Below are 19653 nucleotides of genomic sequence, written 5' to 3'. Positions count from 1 at the left end.
TATGATTGATTGTAGTTCTAGAAATCTAACACTGTAAAATAGTAACTTGGAACAGCTGAAAAGTAAGTCAGCTGCAACAGTGCAAATAGGAGCCTGGTGGTTTCCCTTCTCTTGCATGCACTGGCTTTCACACATGTAGGGTTGCCACTTCAGGTTGGGAAATTTCTGGCGATTTGGGGGGGAGCCTGGAGGGGGCAGGGACCTCAACAAGTTATAACTGCCATGACTTTCAAAGCAGCCATTTTCTCCAGGGGAACTGATCTCTGTAATCTGGAGAGTGGTTGTAATTCTGGGACATCTCCAGGCCCCACCTGGAGATTGGCCCATCCATCCATCTATCCATCCATCCATCCATCACCTTATTTATTGGCATGATAGCAAAAACATCGAATGATTGGCCAATCCTACACACATGCATATGCAGAGTGATAATAGGCAATCTTGCTTAGGCTGAGTTTGACTCCCAACCGCTTTCACTATTCTGTGCTTGCTGGAGCATTTTCAGTGCCCCTCATGCCATCAGAGGAGGTGTAGTGTAGATGGGTACTTCTCTCATACAATATCACATTTCTGTATGTACCTGGGCAGTCCTCCCAGTTATGTAGAAACCCACATTTTGTCTGAGTTGTCACCTTGTGCTGAGTTGTCACTTTTGGCAGATGATCTACCAATGAGCCATGGTTGGTGGTAGTTATTAGCAAATATTAGCTTGTTAATGGTTGAGCATCTGCCATATAGTCTTCTGTATCTTACACTTTTATTAAAATAATTTAGTCTGTCATATTTTTGTGTTCTTCATACTGCAGAAGTTAATAAAGTGTCCTTCAGTGGGTTCAGACATACTTGTAAATTAATATTAGGAAAACTGCTTTGTCCATGCTTGGAACTCTTACATGTTACAAGAAAAGGTAGCAATAGTACAGTAGTATTACCTTTTTATTAGCATATTAATAGTAATATTTCAACAAAACAGCAAAGGGTTTAGTATCTTCTTTGTGTGTTCACGGTGACTCCTCTTGCTGTACTTGACCCTGCACGTCATCAATTTTTCTGTTCCAGAGACAAGAAAGATTTGCTGACAGGTCTCTGCTAGAAATGGAAAAAAGGGTAAGTTCCTTTCTATGACTTTGACCCTCTTGTAAAACAATCTGAATCGGGAAACAGTATAAAAATAAAAGCATCCCAACATCAATCATATCAGAACAGGGTGTCTTATATAAGATGTTAAATGTTTTTTATTTTATTTAAAGCATTTATTAGCTGCAGTCCTTATGGAGCTCAAGGCCGCTTACAGCATAGATAAAACACATAAAATACATTAAAAGCATAAAAACCAAAATTTAAAATCACAACTCAGGACTGCTAGTAAACTTAACTAAATGCAGTCTTCAACTTCCTCCTAAAGATCGAAAGTGAGGGGCCAGGCACACATGCCTGGGAAGGTTGTTCCATAATCATGGGGCTGCCACTGAAAAGGCTCTCTGTCGTGTACCCAGCAAATGAGCTTCTTTGATTGATGGAACAGTCAGCAGGGCCTCTCCCTGTGGTCTTAATTACCAGCAGGAACATAGGGAAGAAGGCAGGCCTTTAGACATCTCAGTCCCAAAGCTTTAAAGGTCAAAACCAAGAACTTGAATTGGGCTTGGGAGCAGATCAGTAGACAGTGTAATTTGCTAAAATAAAAGGCTCAAATACATCCAATAGCTGGCCTCGACCAGCAGTCTAGCCACAGTGGTGCAACATCACGTTAGGTTTTAGAATTTTATTGTTGGTTTTATCATGGATATATATATTGGTTGTTGTCTTTTAAAATGATGCTACCCGCCCTGAGCCAGCTTGCTGAGGAGGGCGGGTTATAAGTCAAATAAATAAATAAATAAATAAAATAAGTGTTCTGTACTAGCTACAGCCTCCAGACACTCTTCAAGGGGTAGCCCCAAGTAGAGCACATTGCAATAGTCCGGTCTAGATTATGGTGGTCTCTATTACTAAGATTTGCTTATTATGAGCTAGGCGTAATGTCCTCCTCGTGTTTCAGAATTCTAAACAGCCTTACATTCTAAAGATTAATAGTTTAGATTGTATTTAGAGAAGAATACATTGTTTTCCACTGAAAAACACAGTTTATCCTTAGAGTATTGCTTAGTTAGAGAACTTGAGCACACCCTTGATATTTGCAGGAATTGTTACACATGTTTATACTGTACAATGTTGTAAAAGCATCTGTTTATATGAGTCAAACCCAGTAGCATTTACTATAGGTGGGAATGACTAAGGACTAGCTCATAAACTGAACATATTCTAGTTGCCTCCAGGGGCACATAGGGCTGTCACTGGGCTTGTAACCAAAACACCCTCACATGTAAGTGACCTTAGCATTATCTGATGCCCACGGTTTTCATAATCACGGTAACTGAATAAGGGAATATAGCCTGCATGAGTTTTCCCTGGGATGTTAAAGACACACCTCTTAAAGATAGTACATCTGGCTGGCAGTGCTGTTTTTCCAAAGCCAGTGTACAGCCTGTTTTATGCAGTTTGCCCTGTTAACATCATGATTTTTAAAATTTATTTAGTTACCGAATTTTTCGCTCCATAAGACGCACTTTTTTCCTCCTCAAAAGTGAGGGGAAATGTCTGTGCGTCTTATGGAGTGAATGTGCGCACAGAGCCGGCTGGGCGCGCTGGGAGGCGGGCGGGGAAAGCCGGCTCGCGCCGTTCCAGCGCGCCCAGCTGGCTCTGAGAGCCCCGCCCGCCTCCCAGCTGGCCATCGGGGTGCACAGAGCCGGCTCGCGTCGTTCCAGCGCGCCCAGCCGACTCTGGGCGCCCCGCCCGTCTCCCAGCTGGGAGGCAGGGGGCGCACAGAGCCAGCTGGGCGCACTGGAACGACGTGAGCCAGCTCTGTGCGCCCCGACGGCCAGCTGGGAGGCGGGGGAGGCACACAGAGCCGGCTGGGCGTGCTGGAACGGCACGAGCTGGTTCTGTGCACCACGCCTGCCTCCCAGCTGGGAGGCGGGCAGGGCGCACAGAGCCAGCTCGCGTTGTTCCATCGCAAGCCGGCTTTCCCCGCCCCGACGGCCAGCTGGGGGGGGCGTCTTATGGTCAGGTGCGTCTAATGGAGCGAAAAATACGGTATTTCTATCTCTTTCCACTAAAGGTGCTCAAGGCTACATAAAGAAAAATACCAGCATAAAATAATATCATGTTAAAACTGCAGTAGTATTATCAACATAATCTATGCTAAAATAGCAGCAATAGCAATAAATTTCTTAGTAGGTGCAGAAAATAGCAGCATTAAAAAAACCACAGTCACCACAGAGCCTAGTAAATTAATACATCTTTAGCTGGTACTTGAAACTCAGCACATTTAATACCAGCTGGATACATGTGGAGAGTGGTGTTCCATAGTTCAGGTGCCCCCATAGAAAAAGCCCTGTCCCACATGGCCATCCACTTTAATTCAGTTAATTCTGTAATATGTCTAGCACAAGGGTGTGTTACATGTGTTAATATAATGGCAATAATAAATGTCCCAAATTTGGTGTGCAACTTGTTTTGGTGAAGATCTTAGTCTCTTTATGTCAGTTAACTCACTGTTCCTTAACTGAGTACTGCCACACGTGGACATATTTTTCAGAAATCTGATTTTTACTGGGGTGCAGGGAGGAGGGGATAAATTTGAGAGTGACCACAGAAATTATGACTGAACTAAACTCTTCAAGTCAGTTGCCAAAACTGGCATGGTTCAGCTGTAATGACAAACCACAGTTTATGCATACCAATTGCCGTTCTTTCCAAAACATCAAACCTGAAGATAGATGCCAAGCAAGAATCTCAAATAGTAGTTTGAAACTAAGTGGTGTACTTAACCTGGAAAACCTGTGGCTTGCCTTTGCATTTGAATCATCAAACCATGGTTTGAGATAACACTCCACCCTTTTGTAAAGTATCTGGGGATTCTGGTGGGAAGCAGGCAAGGAATATAAAACATTTAATGTCATCACAAAGCACATTTTTCTTGTATGCTTGGGACACAAACTGTGAGTAAGGCATACCATGGTTTGTTTGTTGCAACTGAACCATGTGACTGGGGAAAATATGCCTATGAAGTCACTTAACTATGATTAAACTAAATTCAAATGGTTTGTATCTGAAAGGTGACCGACAAGAGTCAGTATCTACGGGGCGGTATGATCTAACCAGAGTTTTACACACCTCAGTTGATGCTGCTTGCTGTATTGCATAACACCATTGAATGCAGATGTTAATGTACACTTTGGATTAATCTGCTTTTGTCTTTCACTCTTTGAAAATATTTGAATGTCAAATAATAGCTACTAAAGCTGCTTTATTAATGAGATCCACTGCATTTGTCTTGACATAAGCTATAATCTTGTTGTCCAGTGTGGCTGATAAAAGAATATGCACTAGAATACATATAGTATTATTACTTTCTGGGTGCAGTACTGAGTGCAGACTAACATTTGCCTGTTTATGGAAGCTTATGCTTTGTGTTTCCTTTTTCCTAAGGCAGTCAGTGCTTCATGTGCATTTCTTGTATGTTCAACAGTCACAGATCTAGCTGAAGGAGAAATAGCCAAATTATTTTATAAAATCTATTGCCTGTTCAGCTTTATATAAAGAATGGATTGAGTTGGTAGAATTTTACTTTTAAGTTTTGGTCTATTGTCTTCATTCCAAATGGGGAGAATTCTTTTTACACATCACTGGCCTCGCAACTCTCTTGTCTCCACTGTGCTTATGGTTGTTCAACCTTGAAAATTTGAAATTGCACTTCATTCACTATGTTTAAAGTGTGTACCCCCGGATGCTGGGGTATCTGTGCAAAAAATTAATGCAAATACTTTGCTGTAGGAACGAAGAGCTCTAGAAAGGCGAATATCTGAAATGGAAGAGGAACTCAAAGTAAGTGTGAATTAATTTTGATAAATTTAGGGAAGTGGCATTGATTATATGCTGCAGTGTAAATTCCCAGGTCCATGTATTTTAAGACTGCATCAAATTACTGAATATCACTTCTGAATTTTGAAGGATTTTAAAAATAGTCGTGTACTTGAAGGTTAAGAGGACCAAAATAGTACTGCTTTTGTAAAAGATGGTCCTATATTGGACTCTACAAGTTAATTTACATGAGCACAGTCTGCTAGAAGATGATCCTGTGAGAAAGATTTTGCCTTGCACTCAGAGTTCAGCCAGGTGCTCTTGACTAATATGTTTCTACCAAGTCAATATGGTGCTTGTTATTTGTATTGTATATCGTGAATGAAAGAGTCATTACACTAGGAAAGCTGATGATTTGGAGAAATATACAACATTTTTAGTTTGAAAGTATGGTAGTAAAGCGATAAGAGCCCCGTGGCGCAGAGTGGTAAGCTGCAGTACTGCAGTCCAAACTATGCTCACGACCTGAGTTCGATCCCAACGGAAGTTGGTTTCAGGTAGCCGGGTCAAGGTTGACTCAGCCTTCCATCCTTCCAAGGTTGGTAAAATGAGTATCCAGCTTGCTGGGGGTAAAGGGAAGATGACTGGGGAAGGCACTGGCAAACCACCCCGTAAACGAAGTCTGCCTAGTAAACGTCGGGATGTGACATCACCCCATGGGTCAGGAATGACCCGGTGCTTGCAAAGGGGGACTACCTTTACCTTTAGTAAAGCGATATGCTTTATTCCTATTTTGAAAGTTTGTTTAATTTATTGAAAACATTTCTATCCTGCCTTACTTCCTGGGACTAAAACTAGTGAACAGTTTAACAACCAGATTGCAAAGATATAAATAACAATCCAGTTAACAAAATTAAAACAGATTAAAGTATACAATTTACCAATATGAAAACATTCATATTTAACACACACAAGAACAGCAAACTCAGTCATATTTGCAGGGGGCAAAAATCACTTTTCACAAAATGCTCTCTGGAATAGGACTGCCTTAGATGGCTTCCTAAATGTAGCAAGAGAAGGTTGTGTTTCATTATAGAAAATATTAATTCTTCAAAAATAGATCTGGGTTGCAAAAGACTAACCCCATACCACAATCAAAACTCAACACATCACCCCTGGATAGACCCTCATACTGACAAAGAGTACCAGGGTATGATGTAAAGAACACTTAAATCAATTTTCATGTTTGAATACTTTAATTCAGTGTCAGACAAAAGCTGCAGGCTGTATTTGTGATTCTTCTATCAGGCAGAAACATTTAAAGTCCCATTAACGCAGAGGCAACAAGTAAGAAATAATCAGACAAACTGTCTGCAGTTCAATTAGATGGCAGCACATTTCGTATATTGTGCATACATTTATACTCTTTGTGAGGCTCAGTGCAGGTTACAATATTTTTGAAGTTTTAGTTCCCTTGACTTCCTTTCTTAAGTCCTAAGATATAGCTCTGAAACATATTTTTAAAATGAAAGCTCACCTTCAGATGTTTTCTACCTATTGCTGCTCTTCTTTTTATCTCTAGCCATATTCACTTGCTCAGCCCATCGAGAACCAGCTATTGTTCATCCTCCATACCCCCTTATATCCCTTTCTTTTAATCAATTTCACCACTGAATTTCTTCTATTAACTTTGTCTTCATCACTGTGACACTATGACTGACATCACACAGCGAAAATGTAAGGCTGTACAGTAAATAGATGCTTTCTCATAGAGGTGATCTGTTCTGCTTCCAAAACATCAGATTGTGTGTTCATAGTTCTGCAGTTCAGAAACCATGGGGCTGATTATTGCCTTTCCTATCATTTAAGGACTTGTGCATATGAGATAAGACCTCTGGTTAAAACCTGGATTGGTTCAGGCTGCCATGTGAAAGACTGAAATCTTATATCAGCTAGGCAGGATAAGTGCTGCTTTTTACCCAGCCCTTTCCCAGCTCCATGTTGGAAGAGGCTCTGCAAGGGGAGAAACAGGGGCACAAATCACACAACGTTAGTTAATAGGTAGAGAAAAAAATAGAATTTTATTGTTAGGAAAATCTATTCCTCCTTACACCTTTATTGCCTTTAAAATTGCAAATTGTAGGTTGGTATTAACCCTGGGAGGTCTTCTTACATTGACCTGATCTGGATAAAAATAAGATAGCTATGGTATTATAGATTGAGACTATGACATTATCCAAACAGGAGATTAATACTTCAAGGCATGTTGCCTTTCCCAATGAAACAATGGTTAGGGTAGAGAACCTGCCATTTGAAAGTTCTGAACTGTTCAGTTTAGGCTCTAGAAAAGATCAGGAAGAACTTGGTACACTTTAGGAGTTATGTCGGGTGTCAAATTACAATTATATCTTTCTGTACTGTATAATCTCTACTATACAATTTAAGTACACTGCCCCAAATTGTCTGTCAAAGTACAGATCTAGCTATTCTTTCTCTTGTTACAATCTAAAAAAGAGGTTCCAAGCTGCATATTAGCCCCCCAAACCTGATCAGTGAACTTAGAAACAAGGTTTTTGTGCCCCACTTCTCTCCTCAACCAAGTTGTCAACACTAGGTTAGCACACTTGGCAAAAATTGCATTCCATGGTGGATGGTGAAAGCCAGTCTGTTAGCAGGACTCCCCTTTGGCTTTAAGTCTAGAACTCACAATAATATATGCTTCACTCCAGGGCTTGTAGGACCTACTTGGTCACTTTGAGAGCCTTGTGCATCAGTGCGCTAGAGCCACAAGCAATAAAATATTTTCTCGTTTCACTCCAAAATGTTAGTTAAGGGAAAGCAATGCAGGGGATGCTAATAGCGCTACTACAATGTACTACTTATACTGGAGGGACTTCATCTCTCAGAACCTTTCATTGGCAGCCACAGACATTTGGGATAACATCACCACAGTACAGGCGATCCACATAGCAGGTATGCAGAATGTGGGAATCGTGAGTGGGTCATTCAAGACAAATACCTTTTCCCTGAAATTTGGGTGTTATCACATTTAAATCAGTGTGACACTTGCTCAACACTAAATCACTGTGCTTTGCTTAGCACTATCGAAATCCCATAGGGAATGCCTTTCAGATTCCTTAAGAGCAGTGTTTTATACCCCCGTCTTAATACTTATGAGTATTAATTAGAATGAAATGGAAAAGGACGTTTTCATAGCTCCATATTGACTGAGACAAGTACCTCATCACATTTTTATCAACCCCTTTCTGACGTGATATTTTGTCTCCAGACCTGATTTTTCACCATACCGTCAAGGATCCTGTATCTCGCTGCCTGATACACTTGGCGGCTGTTGCATCTTGTGTTGACCATATAAGGATAACTGTTTTCACCCAAAAGGAATCTAAATCATGCCTGAAGAGACTAAAATACACCCTGCAATAATTCAACAGGTACTTCAGTGGAACCTTTATCTGGTTTTATCAAAGCATGTGATAAAACCCCATAAGTCTTTAGCAAAGTGCTAAGGCAGACTTTTTGCCAGCACTCTCTTCCATGCACTAAGTTAGTTAAAGTGTTGAGATCAAGCCTGCCATTTCTGAAGTCGCACAAGAAGGTATTCTTTGTTTTCTCCCCAAAGTATTTCATCTTTTTGTTTGAACCAACACATTATTATACTTTCCCGAGAAGTTGACCTGGAAAATATTTGCAAAGTAGCTGTAAGGTTCTCTCCCTCTGTGTTTATCAGACACTAAGCCATTGATGACAACTCAAGGGAAAAAAATCAGATGTGAGAAAAGCAGTGCCTCACAGCCTGTTAAATCTAGCTCTTCATGCCCACTATCTGGTCTGATAAGTTACCATGCTCTCCCATGTGGGACTGCACAGAGATCACAATGAAAACATGGTTGTACTTCCCTGTAACTGTTTACTGAGCGGTTCACACATAACCCTTCCTGCAGCTCTGCTGTGAGCTGTATGCATACCTAGCATCTAGTCTCATGCAGCACCTCAGAGGGATGAGGCACATTCCCTCACTTAGTGTGAAGGCTGCACACATAGGATCACTCAGTACATGCCAGTTACAACTGAGTGCACCCATGTTATCCCCACAACAACATTGACTCCCAAATGGCTCAGCAGCTGATGATTTTCCAAAACAAAGCCAAATAGCTGGCTGGCAGATAAGCCCAACCGCCATTCTTTGCAGGAATCCCACAGTGGAGGCTTCAAGAGAATGAACATGTCTGCTGAACGAAGTGTTTGATGTAGGGTGAGAAGTATCTTATAAAGAAGCTTCCAGTAGAATGAAGGACAGAACAAGACTAAAATGTGTTTATAGTTCTCCATTCTAATTGAGATTCAATTAAAACAGCAGCATGATGGCACTGACATTTTTCTTTAAAAAATTAGTACTCCATCTTTAATTCATGTAGTGCTTTCTTCTGCGTTTTAATCCTTGCTACAACAGTGTGAAGTAGGTGAAGCTGAGAGAGAGATGCCCAAGTGTGACCCTACAAATCCAAGGCAGTATGGGGATTTGAATCTGGATCTCCCAGATCTTAGTCTGATACTCTTAACTACTACACCATGCTGGCTCTGAGCCAATTAGGGTTATCAAGATGGCTTGAATTTTTTTAAAAAATATAATAAAATAAGAACTTTTGATAACATAATATGTTCTGTGTGTTTATCCACCAAACAACTGGTTCTGAAACTGATGATGTTTTAGAATGGTTTTCAAAGGCAGCCACATACTGAGTGCAATAGAGTAATCTAATCAAAATGTTAGGAAATGCAAAATGGTGGCCTGTTCCTTGCCAGAGTGCAGCTGCATATCCATCAAATCCAGTAAAGGGCTTTCCCGACCATGGATGCTGCCTGAGCAATCAGGAATCAAGCCTTATTCGGTAATATCCTAAGACTGGCAAACCTGAGCTTTTGGGGGAATGTAGGCCTGTTTTCAGTTTAGGAAAACTTATGTTAATGTGGCTGGAGAAATAATACTTCCTGAGTGGTACAACTCCATGTGAATGTGATCTTTTAATGTTTATCTTACTTGCTCGCGTGCCATATTAGGAGCATGTGTGTTTCAGTTAGCAGTGGGAATAACTCAGTGCAGTCGCATTAAAACCATTAGGAAAACTACATCCAATTATCCACTGCCCTGAAGTTATACTTTGAGAGAGTGTTGTTTACTTGCTTTCTTTATCGGTTGCTAAGAAAAGCATCATCTCTTTACATCTCTCTTTTCTCTTTTAGTTCTCCTCACCTGTGATACCTTTCCAACATGGCACACTTGCAATTTCTTTCATGTTTGTTCCTGTTTCTTTGATTCCTGCAGAAATCCTATCAAGTAAAGCACGTTCAGGCTTTGAGGCATTTAAATGAGCGATTGCTGGCTGAGAATAGGGCCTTGACCAGAGTGGTTACCAAGCTGTCAGGTGCCTGTAGGCACCTATATTCTATGGACTCGTAATTTCCTTCTTTTTCTCTCTTTCGTTGGAGCCAAGCCGGCATTGAGCATCAGCCAGGGCAATGGCCTGTGCTTCCCTATTAATGCTTGAGCATCTGCAGACTGGCTTGTGGCTTTGATATTAGAAGTGTGGCTTACACGCATGGTATCCAGTATTCCAGCCCCACCTTACTGCAGAGGCCTTGATGGGGCAGCTTGATTAATAAGGAAGATTGTTTTTAGTTAGGGTTAGCCAGTAACAGTTTTTATTCTAGTTTGCTGCTAATACCAAGCCATAGCATTGGAATTGCAAATGGTTAGAAAATCATTTTGGGGGTGGAATAAATTAGTGTATTTTAACTTTCTGGAATGTTAACTTGAAAGCAGCACCCCCCAAGGTTCAGAACTCATACTTTTCTTAGGTATACATTAAAATGTGGAAGAATTCCAAAACTATAAACCCTTGCCTAAATTGCATATGTTTAATTTCACTTACTGGAAAATGAGTATTGCAGGATGAATATAAATTTACTGAGAAATATTAAGTGGGAGCCTCTGGCATCTGCATTCTACTTAAAACTGCAAAGGAATGTTTTCTCTCTCATCAGATGTGCAAAAACATTCTCTTTCTTTATATCATGGCCCAGTAAAAAGCAGTGGAAAGCCTGGTACCAAGCCCCGGTGACTGGTTGAGAAACTGTTCAATTGCATCAGTCGTTTAGATGGGAGATGCTTCAGTTGCAGTATTTTTCATTAAGCATTCAATCCTAAAGGGGGGGAAGCTCTTTAGGAGCCGATGTGACCCCATGACAGTGTAAGTGCCTCTTTAACCCGGCATAATGGGTACTTATGCCATCCTGGGGGCAAACATGCCGGTGTCAGAGAGCCGCAGAGCTGCGCCGGCCCCCACTGCTAGCGGAGCCATGCCTGCTGGAATTCCTGGAAGGGAAAGCCCGTGCTGGTTTGGGGGGGGTGTTCCTGGGGGTGCCTTTAGGCAGCTTCCTAACCCCTTCAGTCCCAGGAATGCCCCCTTGTGCAGCGGCATGGCTACGCCACCTTTTTTGGTGGCATAGCTCCATTGATTTCAATGGAGAATTTTCCTCTATTTAATTTTTTAAAAATAGTTTAAATTTCTTTTTGGTGGCTGGGAAGCCTCTGCACCACTCCCGGCCGTCGTAGATCTACCCCCACCCCCCAGGATTGGGCTGCCCCTGTATCTGAGTCAATGATGTAAGTGGAGCAGAATTAATATTTATACTTGTTACATTGGTAAAAATCCAGACTAACCTGTGCCTATCTGGATCTGAAAGTACTCTTAATGAATGTTTCAGAGATTTTCAGTGTCAAAGACATCATTTGCACCAGCTGTTCTAGATGCCACAGAAATGGCATGAACATACAGGCAATGGTGGGACAGCTGGGCAGACCAGTGTATTTTGCATCTTCCTCCAAGCAGCCAGGAAAGCAGCAATTTGATTTCTGATACAGCAACCAACTATATCTAGAAGAGGAATACACTTCTATAGCAGTAATTATGTTAATTTTCAAATTGTTGTATGTTATTTCTGTTTAAAATCTCAGTACTGGAGAGGTTATGACTTTGAGAAATTGAAGGTTGACCTTTGTAGGCAGGTCATTTGTCTGCTTCTTTGTTGTAGAATGATTTAAAGCAGAAACTCATGCCAGATGAAAAGTCCTGGTTGTTTCAGATTTTAGGTAACTTGTCCAGTTTCTAGAATATGCCTTTTCTCTTTCAATCCCAAAATAATAAGCAGTGCACCAGAGTACTCTTTGCTTCCTTCTACAGGGACCAGATTGCTGATGTTTATTTTCTGAAAGCTGAATGATAACATAAACTTCCTCATTTTGTTTACAACCTGAAGTCATAACTACAGGGGTGCAGCTGCACTCAATTGCTAATGCTTTGTGTTTGTGCATGTTCACTGTGAACTACCACAGGGTGTGAAACTACCACTTTGCATTGGCTTCATGTGAAAAAAAGTGCACACATTTCCAAATCCAGTCCTTAAATGTAGAAAATGTGCAGTGATTTATTTTAAATGAGGCTTACATTCAAAAATTCCTGACTCATGCTTAGTGCTTTGCAATGTTGCTAGTTAGTCTAATACAAACTATTCTAAATTCTGCATGTTCTCATCATGCATATTTATAAGAGGCTGGCAAGAGAAAATTTGATTTCCCTTTCCAACTGAAACCAAACTGGTTTATATCTTTTGCATATATCCAATGAATTTCAAAGGAAGGCTTATCCGTACTAGAGTATGTAATGGGAATTAAAGGAAGAATGATGAAAGATTTCACAAATGTTTCCAATGATTGTCAGTGGTACAACACTTGGCTGAATAAGACATGTGAATGAATCATCTTTGCTTTGAATTATTTTTGCGGTTCAGCCATCTTTACCATGTTCCCCTGACATCTGGGAGGCAAAAATGTCACCAGATCATCCTTTAGTACCTTATCCTCTTAGTCACATGTATTTTTTCCAAACACCATGTAGCCTTCTCTCACATGCCACATCCTCCATGTGTACTATGTACTTTTCCCAGAAAAGCACCTGCCCAGCATTTTGTTCCAGCTGCAGACACATCTCCATTTCCTTCACATTTCACAGCATCCTTTTACTTTTTTCTAGGGGCAGTGGGGAACATCCAGTTGACAGAAAACACAGCAGTTTACCTAACCAAGACCTTTCAATGCATGCACTCAAAAGCAGCTGCCCATCTTTGAGCGGCTTGGTGTGTGTGGCCAAACATTGCCTGATTAAGCCATGAGCTTTCAGTTGGAGTTATACCATTATGTTTGGCCAGATCGCTGCATTTATTTTTCAACCTTTGTACTTTTTGGTTTAGGGAAGTTATTTGGACAAGTGGTGCACATTGGAATGCACATATATTAGACCCATTGCATTTTGGCTCCCTGTTCAGAACCTTGGTTCTGTGGCTTATGAATGGTTACATATCTATGCTTTTCAAAAAGAGCTGATAGTGCTTGGCTGACAATTCCTGTATCTGAAATGATACAGGTCATCACACCTTGTGTCTTTCAAAAGGCAGCTGCTATTATTATACAGGGGAATACAAATGGAGATGTTGAAAAATATTTGGTACTTCATATTTTGCTCTGTTAGAACAATACCTACCTCATTAGTGACTGCATGTTGGGGTTGTCCCAGGCCTTCAAGCTTAATACAAGATAGGCATGGTGTTAAATACTCTTACCACATTTTATTCCCAGTAACATGATGAGTTGAAAAGAGATTCTTTCTGTATTCAGACCTCTACATAAGATTTTCTGCATTCAAAAAGGAAAACTGGAAAGAAGTAGATAAGCTACAGAGTTTGTGGTGAAAAGAGTGGGAAAATGCAGTGAGTGACTAGAAAAAACCTTGACAATCAAAGGATTACCTGTTTCAGTAGATATGTACTAGGGAATCTTGTAAATTTCTTGGAGGAAATGTGAGAATTATTAAATGCCTTTGAACAGCAACAGCATCAACTACTATATAATAAGAAGTTCAATAAAGGCATTGATAGGCTTAATGGATTAATTTGCAATTGATGACTAAGAATTCAGGTCCCATTTGTTTCAGTGGGAATTAAGCATACTTATTTTTCTCAGGATGGTACAGAGCATCATGCAAGAGGATATATTATGTAATTTACTTTTCCGTAATGGCTCTGCACACATACTAAGTTTACTGTGCCTATTCAAGATACTGGATTTTGGAACTTGAGTGCCCATCTAGAGTTGTAAAATAATCAGCAATTTTGAAGCCACGAGGAAGGAATGTTTTCCTTGTATTTGAGGGGTGGGGGTGGAACTGGGTTTAAATATATGCAATTCTTATTTTCATATCAAACCTAACTTTGATATGTTTTACTGATTTAAAAACATAAAACACATCATTTATAACTTAGCATTTACTATGGAATTTAAAAATATAAATATCTTAGCTTTCCATAAGAAAAATGATAAATTTACCCTATACTTCAGAGTTGCAAACTGCTGCATCCTAAATATTGTCGAAGGCTTTCACGGTCAGAGTTCATTGGTTCTTGTAGGTTATCCGGGCTGTGTGACCGTGGTCTTGGTATTTTCTTTCCTGACGTTTCGCCAGCAGCTGTGGCAGCCATCTTCAGAGGAGTAACACTGAAGGTCAGGAAAGCGAAACGTCAGGAAAGAAAATACCAAGACCACGGTCACACAGCCCGGATAACCTACAAGAACCAATGCTGCATCCTAAATTACCTTAGCACATACATCTTAACTTTTGCCGTATCAGAGGTAGAAAACAAATTCTGTAGTAAACAAAAGGAAGTGTATTATTTGGACAGAAGCACGTTCATGCAGTCCAAATAGATGGCAAGACCTACAACAAAGGGACCCAAAACCATTATGTAGGACTACCAGCATATTTGGATATCAAACTAAAATTTATAATACTGAAAACACTGGACTCTTTAATATATTATCAAAACCCTAGCATATTAAATGTTGCCAAAATATTCATATTTAAACAATAAGCATTTTTGAAAATATGTGAGATATGCCTACAGTATACAAAAGAGTTATCAATATATCAAATTCTGAACATGGTGAAATTTGTGGATACTTTAATGCAGAGACTGGAGTCATGAACAGATCTTTCTATAGTCTTGAAAAATGCCTCAGGTTTGCAGAAAAAAACTGACATTTTGCATGGTTACCACATAGTATTGCCATGCTTTAAGCCTTGGTTTCTGTGAGTAAAAGGCAGGAGGAGGGGGCAAGACCCTTCCCAGGGCTGTTTTGGCCTTTGAGGGAGGACCTGTCGGGGCCAGGTCTAGCAGCAACCACTGAACAATTTGCTTGCCAACTCAATTTGCCTGACTCAGTCAGGACTGGCTGCTTGCTACTGCTCACCAGCAGTCAGCCCATGAAAGTCAGTGTGGTATAGTGGTTAGAGTTCAGAACAGTATCTGGGAGACCCAGGTTCAAATCCCCACTCTGCCACGGAAGCTCACTGGGTGACCTTGGGCCAGCCACACACTCTCAGTCTAACAGCTCATATGGTGTTAGGAGAGAGGAGAATGAAGTAAACTGCTTTGGGTCCCTATTGTGGAGAAAGAAGAAATGGTTTTTATACCCCACTTTTTTCTACCATAAAGAGTCTCAAAGCAGCTTACAATCACCTTCCCTTCCTCTCCCAACAGGCACCTTGTGAGGTAGGTGGGGCTGAGAGAGTTCTGCGAGAACTGTGACTAGCCCAAGATCACCCAGCAGGCTTCATGTGGAAGAGTGGGGAATCAAACTTGGTTCTCCAGATTAGAGTCCTCTGCTCATGTGGAGGAGCAGGGAATCAAAGGAGTGAGCCGTTTTTAATCACTACACCACGCAGGCAGGGTAAGATTGAAATAATAATTATAGCTATAGATGGAGGGGTTGATAAAAGATACGTGTGTTATGGTAGCATAGAATGCAGCAGTTTGCAACACTTCTCGAGTACTGAATATACTTGAAATTTGTTTTCCCTGTGCCTTCAAAATTCTCAGACATTTTACATCTTTACATGTGCTGCTTGCAGGAAAAAAAGGGCGGGGTACTTATCTGTTAAAAAGGATTGGTATTTTGTTCTTAGTCGTAACATCATATACCTTTTTACTTTCTTGTTTTCTGATAGATGCTACCAGACCTGAAGGCAGATAACCAGAGGCTAAAAGACGAAAATGGGGCCTTGATCAGAGTTATAAGCAAGCTTTCCAAATAGAACCATTTATTCCAGCTGCAAATCATGGGATTGCACATAATTAGTAACTCCAGTGGACCACAGCATGGCAGTCACTGGAAGCCTGGGAAGATTTCTTGGAGACTGTCGTTTTCAGATATCCTGCCAAATGCCCTCTTACCTGGGTGTTTTATTTTTTACAAAGATCATTGTTTCATGTGTTAAAGCAGCTGCTGAGAAGACATAATGACTGAGAAATCTTGTTTACAGCTAATGCATATAAGGAAAGTGTTCAAGGCCAGATAAGCCTCAGATATTTAACCAGTAAGCCTTAGTTGTACATATAAACACTTGCATAAAAAGAAAAGCTTTCTGCTATCACAGACAGTTACTTTATTTTGTTGTTGTGTCACGGTTTCTGGTTTTTTCTATCCTGCATTTTTTTCTTTTACATCTAAGTTTGGAATTGTGTGTGTTCCCTTCTAATTATTTGTGTACCAGATTTCCCCCTCTTGTACAGTGTTTTCACAGCTTTACATTTACTGAGACCACACCCCTTTAAAAATACAACTTGTGTAGCTAACTAAGCCTGTATTGTCCAGCCAGCCAGCCCAAAACCGAGGTTTGGTAGAACAATTGCTTTCACTGTTGTGCAATATGCATTTATTTCCTATAAAAGATGCTTTAAAAGTCAGTTGAAAGTAGATTGGTTATTTTAAGACTCCTGTTTTCTGCCTTTATTGGTCACTTTTTTAAAAAAGAAAAAAAAAGAAAAAGGTTTGTAGTGCAAGACATTAGATCCTGTAACCGTCACATTCATTTTAGCAGGTACTGAGTGATGCTGTATATATTAATGTGTATTGTTTGGATTTTTCAGACCACCACATGACATGCTTGAATATATTTCCCTATTGCAAATATGTGTTAAAGCGAATTAGACTGCTCCAGAATAGTGTTCAATGCAGTCTATTAACTTTTACAAGTTTAAAAAATTTAAAAATTGTACATTGTAACGGAGCCACTCTAAAAAGTTTAAACTAAAAAAATATTTTTATCTTTCCTTCCCATTTTTCATTTGAGTAATGTTCACCCATCATAATTATTTCACATATCTGTGTTTGAGTGCTGTCCAAAATTGTCGTGCTAGCCAAAGTAATCTAAGTCATTTGAAAAGACCTAACCTGTTAATCATTTATATGCACTGCTATTGCCATGTGGAGAGGCATCTAAGTTGATACCACCATTATGTCAGACCATTTTGTACATTTCAGTGGCCTTTTTAAAAGTACTCCAGTGAAGATAGAAAACAAAGAGCTTTTATATTTTCACTCAGTCCTAATAAATAGAACCATCTTACTGGCCTACAACCTATTGCCTAAAAAACCACTGAAAAGTTCAGCCATTAAAATAAATTGTACATTGTAAAGCTTGTAGTAGCTATTGTATTATTGATTATATTGTATACTATATTAAATGTGAATTTGTACCCCTTCATTTTAAAAGGTCATTGTGTTCTAATGCTTTCTTCTTGGGGCTGGGAATTGCTTCATTTTGGGGAAGGGGAGGGGAAAGAATATTTGGGTTAAGGAGGACACAGGTCCTTTCAGGGTTGGGTGTTTTTTGGGGGTGGGAGGGAGTTTTTTTGAAGATGTAAGGTTTTGCTCTTACTACCAAGCTCAGGATTATTGATTTTAAAGGTACAAGGATAGATCTTGGATATCTTGTTACAATTGGTCTGTATGAGTAGCAAGTTTGAAGATGGACATCTTTTGTAGTCTTAAGCTAATACAAGATAAAGAAGAGAATTGATCCATCTGAGCGGCTGCAACATGCTAAGTAGTGTTGTGGAACAGTTAGGCATACTGTGGATTATATTTGGTAAAGTTTTGAATGCCTGTGAATGATTGATGTGTATCTAATATTTTAGTGTTTTATATATAGGTTATTTATTCTTTAAAAACTGAATGGCTACTGTGTTGCATTGATTTATTGGTAGTATTGAGCAGACCTTGCATCTGCATGAAACTACTTGCAAAACCCACTATTTTGCAAACAAAAAAATGTATTTTGACATATACAAATAAAATGAATAAAACTTTTAAACGTGTGAATTTTAATGAAAGCATTTTTAAACATGTGAGGTTTATATTTAAATCACTTTGTGGGCATTTTTTCATCACTTCACTTGGATGCAAAGTACTTTTCAGAGATTGTATTCAAATTGTGTTAGTTTGAACATCTGTAAATGCAACAGTTAAAATGCCATATTTATGCAATCTGTAACAAACTGAAAAATGTTTATATATTTTACATAAATCAGTCTGCATGCAGAAATCACATGGAAAGCAGTTTTTTATGTTCTGCCATGATAAAGAATGTTTAATTATGTGATAAGTACAGTACACTGGAGTATTCTCTGGGCTAAATGTACCAGAGGTCTTTGTTTAAGCTGCTTTAGCAACAGAATCCCCCTTCCTCCATCTTTGGCTGTTAATGGAAATCTATATTTTTCAGTTCTCCTTTGGGAGTAAGAATTGTGTGTCAAGCATTGTCATCCATAAAGAGCAGCTTTAAATCATTAAATACAAAACAAATTACATAACAAATATAATTTGTTAATTGTCCTGGGATAGAAGGAAATGTGCTTTTCTTAGAGTTCAAGAATAATACATAAAACTTAACTAGAAAACCTGCACATAAAATAATGACAACACCCAAATATTATAGAGAGGCTTGAAGATTCGAATTCTTCAGGTTTGTATTTATTAGTGTTGTGCCAACTATTTTTGAGCTGTCTTTTCTAGCCAGTTTCAGATGGTTAATTGCCCTAGTGTGCAGAACCCTTTTTCTAGAATTGTCATGTGTGAGATCTGCACTTCATCCTTCTGTCAAGATAGTTTTGTTTTAAACATGTTTACTCTTTTAAACTTCCTGCGAAAGCTAATAGCTAAATCAACCAGTAATGAAAGACACCACTCACAGTTAGAAATGAAGAAAAACACTCAGGCTCCATGGGGGAGGGAATGCAAGAGATTAGGAGTCACAATAAAGATGGCCCCTAATTTGCCCTCCCTGAAGGGGGTGTAAGGGTCAAAAATACAAGTAGCGGCATGCACCTCTTCTAAGATTCATTCTGTGTCCTCTGGCAAAAGAAGATGAAAAATATCCATAGAACTAGGACCAGCAGAAATCTCAGGACCTTTTACAACTATAGTTCATATGTAGTCTAAAATCAGAGCAAATGCAAGCAACTTTGTCAATAAAGCGCCTCAAATTCTCATAGGAGACAGTGGGCAAAAATGCATGGTCGCTTTATCCTCCTTTAATCCCTGATTCAGCCAGGATCGAACGCAAGCGTTTCGCCTAATGTGCGTTCGATCCTAGTTAAAACAGGAATTAAAGGAGGATAAAGCAACCATGCATTTTCACCCAGTCATGGGCTCAGAATACTGCTGGAGATCAGAATGTAAAAGTCCCTGGACTGGTCAAAACAGTGCTGCTGGAGCAGATGCAATGGTGATGAAGTAAGATTTTGTGCTTGCGATAACAGCACGTGGTATGCTCAGAA

General features: G+C 39.8%; 1 protein-coding gene across 3 annotated transcripts in view; it reads left to right on the top strand.

Moving 5' to 3' along the window:
- Nucleotides 1-17141, top strand: part of PPP1R12A (protein phosphatase 1 regulatory subunit 12A) — a 122125-nt gene extending 104984 nt beyond the window's left edge. For all 3 annotated transcript variants that reach the window (XM_056845730.1, XM_056845729.1, XM_056845728.1), the window contains 3 exons: nt 1060-1107; nt 4876-4926; nt 16041-17141. In XM_056845730.1, coding sequence (XP_056701708.1) covers nt 1060-1107; nt 4876-4926; nt 16041-16127 — 186 coding nt within the window. In that variant the 3' untranslated portion in view covers nt 16128-17141. The remainder of the gene's footprint in view (nt 1-1059; nt 1108-4875; nt 4927-16040) is intronic.
- Nucleotides 17142-19653: the final 2512 nt, after the last annotated feature.

This window comes from Euleptes europaea, chromosome 3 (genome assembly GCF_029931775.1).
Source record: "Euleptes europaea isolate rEulEur1 chromosome 3, rEulEur1.hap1, whole genome shotgun sequence".
Classification (NCBI taxonomy): Eukaryota; Metazoa; Chordata; class Lepidosauria; order Squamata; family Sphaerodactylidae; genus Euleptes; species Euleptes europaea.
The sequence above is the reverse complement of the archived record's forward strand: the minus strand, read 5'-3'. Positions and strand labels throughout refer to the sequence as shown.